This window comes from Plasmodium gonderi (assembly GCF_002157705.1).
Source record: "Plasmodium gonderi DNA, contig: Chr03, whole genome shotgun sequence".
Taxonomy (NCBI): Eukaryota; Apicomplexa; class Aconoidasida; order Haemosporida; family Plasmodiidae; genus Plasmodium; species Plasmodium gonderi.
The window spans coordinates 663,590-677,500 of record NW_021628927.1 but is presented as its reverse complement, the minus strand read 5'-3'; the positions used below and the strand labels follow the sequence as shown (position 1 = coordinate 677,500).

At 29.8% G+C, this 13,911-nt stretch overlaps 4 protein-coding genes across 4 annotated transcripts; 2 read left to right on the top strand and 2 right to left on the bottom strand.

Moving 5' to 3' along the window:
* Positions 1–62: 62 nt before the first annotated feature.
* PGO_031310 (hypothetical protein, conserved) lies at positions 63–1,737 on the top strand (the record flags this gene model as incomplete). Its single annotated transcript, XM_028686115.1, has 5 exons — positions 63–97; positions 285–495; positions 697–879; positions 1,076–1,299; positions 1,569–1,737. 5 exons carry the CDS (start codon positions 63–65, stop codon positions 1,735–1,737), a joined length of 822 nt encoding a protein of 273 aa, XP_028541916.1.
* Positions 1,738–3,288: 1,551 nt separating this feature from the next.
* Positions 3,289–4,734, top strand: PGO_031300 (hypothetical protein, conserved; the record flags this gene model as incomplete). Its single annotated transcript, XM_028686114.1, has 1 exon — positions 3,289–4,734. One exon carries the CDS (start codon positions 3,289–3,291, stop codon positions 4,732–4,734), a length of 1,446 nt encoding a protein of 481 aa, XP_028541915.1.
* Positions 4,735–5,296: 562 nt separating this feature from the next.
* PGO_031290 (hypothetical protein, conserved) lies at positions 5,297–9,887 on the bottom strand (the record flags this gene model as incomplete). The annotated part of the gene is made up of 7 exons (XM_028686113.1): positions 5,297–6,262; positions 6,743–6,792; positions 7,089–8,108; positions 8,430–8,949; positions 9,091–9,140; positions 9,378–9,483; positions 9,819–9,887. 7 exons carry the CDS (start codon positions 9,885–9,887, stop codon positions 5,297–5,299), a joined length of 2,781 nt encoding a protein of 926 aa, XP_028541914.1.
* A 2,228-nt stretch (positions 9,888–12,115) lies between these two features.
* PGO_031280 (prefoldin subunit 3) lies at positions 12,116–13,694 on the bottom strand (the record flags this gene model as incomplete). Its single annotated transcript, XM_028686112.1, has 6 exons — positions 12,116–12,241; positions 12,457–12,546; positions 12,654–12,758; positions 12,993–13,104; positions 13,329–13,399; positions 13,629–13,694. The coding sequence occupies 6 exons, from the start codon at positions 13,692–13,694 to the stop codon at positions 12,116–12,118; spliced, it is 570 nt and encodes a 189-aa protein (XP_028541913.1).
* Between the last annotated feature and the right edge of the window lie 217 nt (positions 13,695–13,911).

The window sequence follows — 13,911 nt, the reverse complement described above, 5'->3', positions numbered from 1 at the left end:
TTGCCTTGACAGAGTAGACCCCCTATTAGTACTACACAACACACTGCAAAGCCCTTCTCAGAATGAAAGAAAATATAAAGATACTGTACATACATGGGTAAAAATATATATTAAGACAGCTTTGTGCTACCTATATATAATGTGTGTAAACGTGTATGGCTTGGGTACGCACCTTTTAAGCACTGTCCTCATTCCCCACACACACCACCACACACACACACACACACATACATGTGTCAAATCGATATATGTGCCTTTATCAACGTTTCATCTTTTCTTACTAGATTTCACGTATTTGGAGAAAGCAAAAAGAAAGAACTTCTCGAAAATGCAGTAGGCAAAAAGAATTTGATGGTATCCAGTATAAATCAGAAGCGCAGTATCAGTTCATTTATATTATTCCTTCTATTTATACTTTGTGTTATGTTATTTAACATTTATGTGTCCTACAAGTTTTCCGATCTTTTATTTTTTTTGATAACTGTGATATTATCGGTGAGGATAAAAAAAAAAAAAAAGACACGTGTATGTTTGCATACAAACTCAACAAGTTTTATTAAGAATTAAAAAAGGAAAAAAAGAGAAAAAAAAAAAAAAAAAAAAAACTAATTAATAATTACAAAACAAGCAAATTACAAAAAAATGAAAATATCCCTTTCACTCTTCTACGCACATTTTAAAAACCCTTATTTGCAGGTTATCATACTTATAGTTATATATCTCATCGGATCTAATTTAATTCTTTATTATATAATGAAAAAATCAATTAAGCAAGCAGAACAAAAGGTGCAATTATATAACCCTGATGTTATCGTCGGAATTTACTTCGGGGCTGTGGTGGCTATGAATCTCAATTACAAGAATGGGAAGAAACCCCTCGTAAGGATAATCAAAAATGGGGGAGAAATATATGCTTACATGCACACGTAGATGCATCTGAAATATGCACTTGCATGTGTGTTAACTCTTTTCTGCCTGAATATGACTGTTTTTTTTTTTTTTTTTTTTTTTTCTTCTTTTTTAAATAAACCTCCTTCTCTTCCTCACTTCACCACCCGATTTTTCCACTCTGCAGATTCTTGTATCCCCTTCTGTGAAGACATTTCAAAAATTTACGCATAACTTAGAAACAGATTTGTCCACATTTCCATATGTAATAATTGTGCATGGATCAAGGGACACAACAACCCCCATAAGTGTTTGCAACAAGTTGATTTCTTCAATTCCTTTGGGAAAAGGAAGACTGGAAATTATAGAAGATGATCATTCTTATTCAAAGTTAAAGGAATCCGATTTTAAGTAATTAAAAGAGTGAATCAAAATGGGATAAACATTGTTGAGAGTTTAGAGTCCGAAGACGCATCAGTCCAATGGCAGCTCTTCTAGGAGTATATTAGAATTATATATTAAAATGGGACATGGAGAGGAAATTCGTTTTTATTTTTTTCATTATACTGTATTTGCTTCTTCACAAGTCATATTTCTCATATTTATTTCGAACACACTTTTGCTTATTTATTTTACTTTTTTTCCTTCCCCTTTTTTTTTTTTTTTTTTTTTTTTTTTAGGGCATGGATTAAAGAAGCCAATTATACTCCATCAACGAGTGCAGTTCACGTTGCAAAGAAATTGAAGGATGAACCGATTGGACAAAATATTCGAATAAACACAGAAACCCTCAGTGAATCTTCTTCCTTCGAAAATTACAATGCTAGAGAAGACGACCCCTTGGTTTGATTATGTCTTTTTGGTTGCAAGGAAATACCTGTATCGATAATCTAAAAGGTATGTCTGTTGGGTAGGAGGGGGGTGGGTGCACTCAAATGTGTACATAAAGGTGGATGTAGTGCCTATGCATATATATATATATATATATATATATATATATATATATATATATATGGGTGTAAATGTATATAAGCTTTTTACAAGTACGTTTGCTGCTTAATTAATACACGCGATAAGGTTTAGGTGGTATTGACAGATTATCCCCATTCAGAGCTTACTCTCTCGACATCAAAGTTTACACTTCGTGTACGCATGCTTTTATTTAAACGATTTAACAAGACCCTTTTTGTCAACTTTGGTGTGTGTCACACAAATAGGCATTAAAATTTGTTAATAATGAAATAAGGAGAGATAAAAAAATAAAAAACTAAATAATAAATAAATAAAATAAAATAATAATAAAATCTGGAATTTAAAATTTCGTCCACCCACTAAGTGCAAAACCGATGTATAGTTTTCTTATCCATTTTTAGCTTCACAGAAAGTGTTCCTTGTGTGCTTTTTTTGAGGCACATAATTTGTGTATATATATAATGTCCCCATATAAATCCACTACTATTATTATATACAATCCCTTTTTGCAGTTGTCATTTTTTACATGCATTGTTTTATGCCTTGACTCTTCATATAAGGTGTTGCCACTCTGAGCTACAATTTTAAAAATAAGTACTCAAGGAAGAACAAAAATCACAATAAAAAATGGGAAAAAAAAAGGGAAAGTTAAAACCGAAGCTTTTCATTTTTCTTTATGTTCCTTATATATACCATTTAAAATACGTTCTTTTTTTTTTTTTTTTCCTTTTTTTTTTTTTAAAATGTTTCACAACACTGATTTTTACTTTAAAATGTATTGTTTTAAAATTACACATGCAAGTGTACATTTTTTTTTTTTATAATGATTTTCTTTTTGATCTATATGCCTAAATCGATTTTATAAAACTTTGTTTTTTTTTTTAAACCAGGGTTAGCATTCATATGAGATAAATTAGGAATTCATTTTTGCAAGTCTTTTAAAAGGTGAGGCAAAGCCAAATGTGGCGATAGGAGTTGTGATAGGAGTTGTGATAGGAGTTGTGATAGGAGTTGTGATAGGAGCTGTGATAGGAGCTGTGATAGGAGTTGTGATAGGAGTTGTGATAGGAGTTGTGATAGGAGCTGTGATAGGAGCTGTGATAGGAGCTGTGATAAATTTTGCAATAACTACAACGCTAAATTTAGTTGCTCTTTTTGCACTTGGGAGAACTACCCGAGCGTTCAAATGTACTAACTGCATTATACACCACCACACTTCACAAATTGGAATTTTGAAAAGCATATGCATACACTGAGATAGGAAACGAAGGATGAATCTGGTTTGTGCGAAGAGATAGAAATTGCTTATTATCTATTAAAGGGGAAAAAAACGTTTAACTCATTATTGGAATTTTTTCTTCACAATTTGAAAGCAAACATGCTTATGTCCCTTATTGGAATTTTGTCTTCACTATTGGATTGAAAAAAATGATTCATCATTTTAGAGAAAAAAATTCACTGAGTAGGTATGTATCGAAGCGTTGCTGGGGAATGTTCCCCCTTGGGAATAGCATCTATCAGAATCATAGATGCACACTATATGCAGAAACTTCATTAAAGACTTTGAAAAGATTCTACAACGGTTATAATGAGAAGTATTCTTCACAAAGAATTAGATACAATGAGAATTATAAAAAAAGTGATAAAGAAGAACCATTTAAAGAAAAAGATAAATTTTATGAAAATGGTAAAGAGGAAAAGATAAATGGATTTATGTACTATCCAGACTACAACTCTCCTTTTCCGTATGTAACAATTTGCATTATATTGGGGATGGTAGGAATTTCTTCATTCATTCAACTTTTAATTTATAATTTAAAAAATTGTAATGATGAATCGAGCATCATATTACAAGTAAATGAAATCTTAAATTATCTAGATAACTATTTTATAATTCACAACTTTGAAGAACCTCCAAAATGTGAAAGTAGCAATGAAAATGGAACATTTAATATAAAATATTTAACTTCTCCATTTTTTGCAAATGAAAATGTACTACAATGTGCAGTTCAATTATCAACCTTTTTTTTAGCTTCTCGATTTCTTGAAAAACATTATGGGTCCCTAAAATTTGGCACCTTATTTTTATGTGGTTCCATATTTTCCAATCTTATTACTTATCATTTTTTGAAATATATTGTTAAAAAAATGGAATCATTAAATTTCCTAAATTTTGTTCTTATACACCCATCTGGATCCATGGCTTTTATATGTGCTCTATGTTCCATTTGCTTCAAAAATTGTGCAATTTGGAAAGGTATACCTGTGCACTGTTCTATTTTAGTCGTTCCCTATTTGTTTTCTTCCTTTTACGGTTTCTTGTCTTTATATAAAATTAGGAAACACAACTTGGAAACATCACACGGAGAAATGGGGTCTAAAAAGGCTGATGCAAAACAAGGAAACTCTCTTCTCAATATGGACACGAAAAATTACCCTCATCAAGGTTCACAGCCATACGGAGCAGAATATGAAGTAGCAGATATGAACAAAACGAGTTGTGGTAACACGAATGAATTAATTGACCCCAACACCAGTAATGAGAAAGAACGATCATATGGTCATCTGAATCGTAAACTCATGGAAAATGATAAAATTGTTATTCCTTTGCAGGGGAATCAGAGCGAAGCCCTAAACACACTAAGGAACTTCTTAATTGTAAAAGCATGTGATGCCATTATAAAGAGGAGAAAAAAAGAAAATATGTTTTTAAACAAAAAGTTTCAAAATATGAAAAATGAAGCGTTAAGAAATATCAATGAAATTAATAACAATTCGAAAAAAATATTTTTTGGTATTTCTTCTTCTTTTACGGATATATTTGGCATCCTCCTAGCCTCAAGTGCAGCTCTTCTTTTGAAAATTTTAAAATGAGCTTTTGTTTTTGTCCTCTGACTCCTGCTAACCCACTGCCGCCACTGCTATCGCTACCGTTACTCGCAATAAATGACAGTCCAAAAATTCGGACATGTCGAAACGTATGAATAAGCAAATTGAAAAACATGACAATGAACAAAACGGATTTGTTTAACTTAAACATTCTCTCCCAGTTGCGCATCTCATTTTACCAAAAAATGGACCTTATTCATTCTGTGATTCTAATTTAAAAAAAAAAAAAAAAAAAAAAAAGAAAAAGAAAACTACTGCATATTGATGTGTAAATTATTCTCAACGCTTGTGTTTTAGCCTCGCTCTGTTTTTGTCTGTGTTTGTGCCTGTGTTTGTTTTGTTTTGGTTTTTTTTTTTTTTTTTTTTTTTTTTTTTTTTTTTTTGCTTCATAGCTCTAATATGTGTACCTTTTTACGATTAACACTGAGAAGGACTACACATAAACACAGAAATCCACATGTCCACAAGGAAAAATGGTGAAATATATCAGTTTCCCCCCACACACACACAAAACGCAGGGGCACAGTGTGTAACATTTTTGCTTATCTCATCTCTTTGGTCCTATTTTCATTTTTAACGATGAAAAAGACACTTTCCTCTTCAGAGTTATATGAAGTGATGCGTTTTTATGTTTTGCAATTTCATTGGCGGACATTCTTTTGTTATCATAATTAAAATGAGATAAATCTGCATTGAGCACTTTTTGTAGAATTCCACTGTTCTCGCTTTGGGAGAACTTGTGCTTGGATTTTTCTGAAATTCTGATTTCCTCCTTTGTTTTGTTTGAGTCCAAGTGATTGGTTATTTTGTTCAGATGAAAATCATCCTTAATTTTGCTTCCACTCTGGCTTGCAGTTTCGCTATCTACATCGCTTAAACCACGTTCACTAGAAATGGATTTGTTAGTCTTCAAGAATTCTCTCTTCATTGAATATTCCTTCAAGCTTCTACTTATGGAATAGACGTTTAAATTAGTGCTGCTATCCCTATCCCTCAAACGTCTAACGGTTTTTAGTCTGTGTCTACTCTCTGTGTTATTACTTTTGTTTTCTCCACCTCCTTCTCTATCGATCTCTACATCAACTTCCATTTCCCCATAGTTCTCTCGAATAGATGCAAATTCTTTATTTTTTACGTGGCTTATTTTTTTTGTTTCATCTTTTCTCTCTTTCCTTTGTGCACTTTCCCCTCCACTTGAATAAAACTGACTGCCATGTTCGCTTCCATTTTGACTGCCATGTTCGCTTCCATTTTGACTGCCATGTTCGCTTCCATTTTGACTGCCATGTTTACTTCCATTTTGACTGCCATGTTTACTTCCATTTTGACTGCCATGTTCGCTTCCATTTTGACTGCCATGTTTACTTCCATTTTGACTGCCATGTTTACTTCCATTTTCACTACCACTGTCAGTGTCCCCTTGATTTGATGATCTTCCTGGCCCCATATTTCTCGCGAAATTGAATGCATTAAACAAATTGGATAAGTATGTGTTAGAGTTCCCCTCGAGACTCTGTAACGTTCAGAAATTAGTTATAGGCTCGTGATGTGATTAGAAAAGACATAGTTATAGTGTACTTACTAGCACCGAAAATTATAGCTGGTATAAGAAAAGGTATTGCACCTTCATTATATCATGCATCGTCGCAGGTGCCGTTTTTTTTTTTTTTTATTTTATTCATTCATGCTATGGAATATGAACGTATTGCAATGGATAAAAGCATGCATGCAAAAGTAAATAAATAAATGATTAAATAAATGAATAAATAAATGAATAAATAAATGAATAAATAAATGAATAAATATATGAATAAATAAATGAATAAATATATGAATAAATATATGAATAAATAAATGAATAAATATATGAATAAATATATGAATAAATATATGAATAAATATATGAATAAATATATGAATAAATATATGAATAAATAAGGGTAAATTCATGTTGTCCAACTCATTAAGACTATTTTTTCTTTTTTCAAGTTACCTTCTTCGGACTTTTCTCCCTCTGTGGTATGTTCACTTTATTCATTTTCCCTGAAAAAATGAAAGGGACACTTGTCATGATAGTACATTTACAAAAAGGGGATGAGGTAAATATGCTGTCAGCCCCCTCCATCTCTAACCGAAACACATTCATTAATATGCCACCACGGTGGGGGGTGAAAAAAAAAAAAAAAAAAAAAAAAAAAAAAAGAGCTAAATTTAATTCCTCATACCATTACTTGTAAAGGTTCGATTTCTCAACGAAACTTCCTTTCCCTTCAAATGATCTGAATTAATGGATCTGCCTTCACTGGATTCTGCATCTTTTTGGATACCCAACTTTTCACCTATTGTTATTCCCTCATGTTTATAGCCATTTTCAGCTCTAGTAGAAAACACCTCATCTAATTGCATACCACCAATTTTGTTTAAATTAAATAAAATTTCTTTAGAATTTTTTTTTTTTAATAAATTATTAAACTTTTTTTTGCTTTGTTCTTTCATTTTTAGAAAAGTTTTTATTCCTAATGTGGGAGATATTTTTTTAGCTTCCCTAACATTTGTTGTATCATCCTCCAAATGTTCATTTGTTATACTAATATATTCATTACTCTTTGGAATGCTACTAATACTAACTTTCTTCTCTACTTTTGAATTTTTTACACAAGATATTTTTTCCTTTAAAATAGGAACGCAATTTTCCATCTTTAACGAAGACCCTTCGATTTCCAATAAATTCTTTCTTTGTTGAGGATGAGGTTTACTAAATGTGCATGTCTTTGAAGTGTGTTCATTTGTTGATCTCAAAGAATTCGATTCATCTGAACTCATAATCCCAATGTGTAGGTTTTTTTTTGTTAAAATTTGTTCTCCCTGTACAAGTGTACTTTTGTGTTTTATTGCTTTTCCATTTATTTTTGTCTCTTCAAAATCGGAAGTTTGTTCTTTTTCTGCACCCATTAGCGTCTCTTCCTTTTGCACTTTTGAAAGAAAATATTTACTTTTCGTGACATTTTCATTCACATTACTTTTTGCAAAATCCTTTTTAAGAAAATTAATTTTGTTTATATTACTTTGTTTAATTTCTTTTGGAATAAATTTTTTTGAGTTCAAAATATTTTTAGGAGCATCTACATAATTGTCTTTACTCTTTAAAATTTTCTCTTCATGTATTCCAATTCTGTATTTGCTATTACTCCTCATTCTGCTAATGCTTGGGATTTCTTTTCCAATACAGAGAGGAATTACATTGTTTACTTCATTCGATATGTCCTTTTCGTCTTCATCTTTGTTTTGGGGTGCTCGAAAAACATTTGTATCTCCTTCAGCTGCTACATTTTTGGAATTTGCACTTCTGAAAACGGATACTTCCTTAGAATTTGAAACAGGAGTTACTTTTCCTCCTCCTTGTTTTGTTGAATATAACAATCTTCCTAAAATGTTACTATTCTTTTTAACTCGATGAACAAAGGATGCTTTCATTTTTGATTCATTCTTATGGATTCCCCCTTCTTCAGCATTGGTTCCCTCCTCCTTCAGCACAAGAGAATACTTTCGCAAGGACTCTCTTAACAGATTCCCACTTTCTTTAATTTTCGTATGACCTGTTAAGAATTTATGTTTCCTTTTGTTTTTTTCAACAACCATAGGATAATTTTTACACAAACCAGTATCATTTCGATGAGGACAATTCAGAACGTTAAGCATTTGTGAACCGAATTCCAACATATTGTCTTGATACATATCATCATTTTTTAAAATAATTTCAGTCAAAGAAGGTTTGCAAACACTTGGATTTCTGGATGAAATAGCTCTTAATTTTAGACTCAGCGGAATGTATTTCCATATGTTATGTAAATGTAACCATTGTTTGTCATCAAATAATACGGATATATACTTTAAATCATTAGAACAATTTTCCCACAAATGACGGTACAGTAGCCATGATCTATTGTTTGTTTTTATGCATAACCACTTTAAATCTATTTTACATAATTCCCATCTATCACTAATGGTTAACCATCCCTTATCATTCGTTTCAGAAGCAATCCATTCTAAATCTTCTAATTTATGTGGAACTATTTTTTCATAATTTTCTTCTGTCTCCTCTTTGGTTATATTTTCATTACTATTCATCACATTTTCACTTTCTATTTGGGTTAAGGTTCTATGTATTAATTTTGTGCACTGGTGTATTTTTTTATCCCTCTAAAAAAAAAAAAAAAAAAAAACATCATCATATGTTTTGCTTGATTATGTAATGAATACTTATGCACACATAGCTGTACGATCTGTTCGTAAAAGAATCTACTCGCACTAATCTAAATGATGTTAAACTTATCTTCCTACCACAGTTGTCGAATTCAATATGGAATGAATTAACGGAAGGACAGCCAAGACTGAAAATGTAAAATGAAGTAAAATATGCGTGTTTATTTGTGCCTTTAGCATAAACATATTTATTTTCATATTCAAACTTATGTTTTTTTTTTTTTTTTTTTTTTTTTTTTTTTTTTTTTTTTTTTTCTTTTTTTTTTTTTTTTTTTTTTTTTTTTTTTTTTTTTTTTTTTTTTGTTTGTTCTTTTCCTCGATTTATTTATTTTATTTCATTTTTTTCATTTATTTGTTTTTGTTACCTGGCTTGTTTACATCCGTGCAGATATACTCCACTATGTTACATATGGCATTAACAAAAACGTTTATAAGTTGTATGTTTATTTCACCTCCATAAAGTTGACTTTTCTGTAGAACATATGAACAAGTTTTTTTTTTTTTTTTTTTTTTTTTTTGGATAAGTTTGATGTGTTCATTTGTTAGCAGAAAATTTCTCATCTAATTATTACTATTCTACTATAATTTTTAACTATGTGGTACTCTCAAAAAAAAAAAAAAAAAAAAAATACTATTAATTTGTTATTTTTTTTCTATTTTACATTTTTTTTTTTTTTTTTTTTTTTTTTTTTCTTTTAATTTTTTTTTTTTTTTTTTTTTAAAAAAAAAAAAAAAAAAAAAATACTATTAATTTGTTATTTTTTTTCTATTTTACATTTTTTTTTTTTTTTTTTTGTTTTTTTTACCTTTAAGTTTCGTATTTGGTTTTTATACGAATACACAGAAATTTCATACTTTTTTATTTTTCCCGTCATTCTACAAGAGAAAAAACAAAATAAAAAAAAAAAAAAGACAGGAATATTTTAAGCAAAGGGGATGGGGAATGGGTTGTGACACCTTTTTTCTTTTTCCTTTTTTTTTTCTTCCCCCTTTTTAAAGATATTTCTCGTTTTAGTTATACAGTCTCTTATATTCCCTTAGTTCATTTAACTCCAAATAGTCTGCGTGGTTATCAAAAATGTTCTACGAAAAGGGGTAAGTAGACAAGAAAAAAAAAAAAAAAAAAAAAAAAACTCGTGTATAATACTTCACATATTTATGTATATGTTGTGCTAAGCGTTATTAATACATAATATTTACATACGTTAGCATTTCTCAGAGGATTTACTCTTCTTTTATTTAAATTATAATCTTTGTAATTCCTGGCATATATAATGAAAAAAAGGAAAAAAAAAAAAAAAAAAAAAAAAGATATATAATAGTAATGGTTTATTAGAAATGTATTATCGTTTAAACCCTTTAAAAGTTATATACATCTCTTTTCAGCAGTTACATGAACTCGTTTTCTTCTAAGGTGTATCCTATAAACTTTCGGAACAAAGAATGGTTATTAATTCCTGTCTACGACAAGTTAAAAAAAAAAAAAAAAATGATCCCCTGGAGATAACGAAAAAGTGCACAAATGATTTTTAATTTAACAGATCTTTTATTTCTTATTCGCTTAGGCGTCTAATTTTTATTTCTTTAATTTTAAAAAGTATATGCTCCTCTTCATGTAGAGGAAGAGAAAAAAAAAAAAAAAAAAAAAATACATATATATGTATATACTTATATATGTATATAAGTTAACCATTCTTTGCAAGACACACGTTTCGTATTTAATTTCTTTGACACTGTGGCAAAAAACAGTTGTACCCCTTTCGCATTGATCACTGGTATAAAGAGAATTTGAAATGTGACCCAATAAATTTATATAAATGTTGTTATATCGAAGACTATAAGTGATTTGAAAAAATGCAACTTTTTCCAAATGGTTCAAAAATATAAATATGTCCAAGCATAACAAAAATAGCAACATGCACGATTGTTTATTTTTCATATGTCTTGTTTTGCATCTTCAATAGGAAAATGGTTTAAATCAGTAGGAGAGATATACTCACGGAAAGGCTCTTTTATTTATTTTTTTTCTTTTCATATTTGAGTAATTTTTTTTTTTTTTTTTTCTGTTCATGTTTCTTATAAAAAAATATGAACATATAAGAATTAAACCCGGGGAAAAATAGAAATATATGGATGAATTACAAGACTTGTACAAGTCCATTTACAACAGTTTGCAGCAGCTAGTGCAGCATTCTATCGATGTTTTCTCTTTTCTGTTGCTCTAATTTTTTGTTTGAATTGCATTATTCGGTTTAGTGCAGCCTAGTTTTCTTTGGTTTAGTTTAATTTTGTTTCATTTTATCTGATTTAATGTGATTTAATCTGATATGATCTGTGTTATATTTTTACTATTTTTTCTGAACAATGTGTGCACCAAAAAAAAAAAAAAAAAAAAAAAAAAAAAAACTATACATCCATCATAAAAAAATGCACAAATGCATGAATGAATTAAAAAAATAAAGTTTTTAACTATTTGTGCCTCTACAAGTGGAAATATGAGTAAAAACGAAAACAAATTGTGTGTATGTCTATGCATACACTGGATTAATCCATTTTACTGTTTGATTTCACTCATTTGGATTTAAAATTTTACGAGTTCTTTAAAAATGAGGCATATTTGTTTCGTCTCTTCATTTGTTGACAAATGAAATGAAGAAAAACAAGACATGCGGAAATGGTATTATATTAATGAAAAAGAAACTGAACGCAGTGTAACATAAAAGAATGAAAAAATTGTATTAAAAAAAAAAAAAAAAAAAAAAAAAAAAAAAAAAACATGGTCACTTATCCACACAAAGTAATGAATATTTGTTCACTTAGTGTCTTAATGTTTTTCCTGCTCATTAAAAAATTTGTCCCTCCTTTTTTTTTTTTTTTTTTTTTTTTTTCCCCTTTATTCTAAATATAAAAAAAAATAATCTACTATAATGTGGCTCAAGAAGAAAGATAAAATGCATGATCTTTCCTCCACCCCTCTTACGTTTGGAAATTGTTTTTACATTTAATGCTCTAACCTTCACAAATAAGCATTTTTTTTTTTTTTTTTTAACCGATAACAAATTGAAGAAATGTAATTCACAACCTTTTTCATATACATAACAAATTAGCCCTGTGTTTCTATAGCATCTTTTCCTTTATTTTTTTTTTTCATCTCTACATAATTGTGAATTCTTGAAATGTTAATTTCTGTGGTTGATATTTGTTCATGTAGCCACTGGAGTTCTTTGTCCTAGTTTAAAAAAAAAAAAAAAAAAATTAAATAAATCTGAGCGTACATTTATTTCACATAAACATTTAAGGATATCCTGAACTGTAGTTACTACATCTTTTCTCTCCTTCACACAGATGAACATCCTTTTTTGAGTTTCCTTTTAATATGTAAATGAAAAAAATATGAACAAAAATACGTTATATATATATATGTTTGTGTGCGTGTGTGCGTACCATTTCTTCGTACAGATTTATCGCCCTGTCCAAGTGGTGGTTCAATAAATCTACGGCTTCTTTAAAGGGAAATTCAACCATTACATTAGCCTAGAAAGTGCAGGGTCAAACAGGAGGGATATTTGTGACGAATCTTAAATGGACATAATAAAAATGAAAAATGATTCGGGTCTTTGGTTGATTAATATTCTGATTACCCCTAGCCAAAGTAAAATATAATCGGTTTTTTCGACAACTCCCTTGGCGTATAGGGACTCTTCCAACGGGAAGTACAATTCCAAGTTCTTATTTTCATTCATCTCCTGGCAAAAGTGTAATGTGTGCATAAAAATATATTTATAATTAAACATATGTACGTGTGTATATGTATGTATATATATGCACACACCTGCCGATGTGAGATGGAAAAAAAAAAATGGATAAAGTTGGAGAAGTAGACATTAAGCAACTGAAATAAGATTACGAGAAAGTTTTTAGTTATTAATAAAGTAGAATTATCTCAAATATGTAACAACGGTAAAATTACAAGGACGAACCTTTCTTTTATAAAGAGCGTTTACTACTTTTAGAGCATCTTTTAATTCGGGGATTTTCTTCTCGGTGTTCATCTGTCTAGTTACAAAAGTATGTTCCATGAATTTATATTTCCTGAAAATATGGTTAATGAAATTGTCATTAGGCGGATGTGAGAAGCATTTCGTTATTATTATTATCGTTTTTTTTTGTTTTTTTTTTTGTTTTTTTTTTTGTTTTTTTTTTTTTTTACAAATGAATTGCCTTTACTTCTACGCATAAACTATAGTACGAAACACAAGCAAATAAGAGCGCATACAAAAGTGGTAGATGTTCTTCTAAGCAAACGCTGTACTTACAATAAAAGCTCCTTTGCCAATCGGAGAACTGTTTCCTCATTTTTATTTTGTAAAAATTCTGTTACATGTTCCTGAGGAAAGAGGGGAAAACAAAAAGCAAAATAAAGTGGCATAAGGAAGGATAACGAATGTGTAATGCTGCATAAAACAAAATGAAACACTAAGGACATTATTTTGTGTATAAACTTCAATATAAAATCATACAAATTGGGAATTCTGTGCCAAATTAACCACATATACTCAGAAAAAAAAAAAAAGTGCTTCTAAAATTATTCATTTTATTTTTCTCATTTCTCTAACTATAAATTTTGCCCCCGGGATGTTCCTAACAGACCTTGTGTTGTCCGTCAAATCGTCAAATGACATTTTTGCATATAACACTTAAGGACACGTCAAAGTGATAATATCTACTTAATAGTTCTACAAATTGGCTGTAATTGCGCTAAGGACATGTTTTGTGCGCCTTATAGTGACAGTGTGTCAATATTACAGCAGAGTAGAATTTCGATAATATGTACATACAAGATAAGATTCGTAAAGTCACACTTTTTTTCATATAACTGCTAGCCGTAAAGAGAAACTA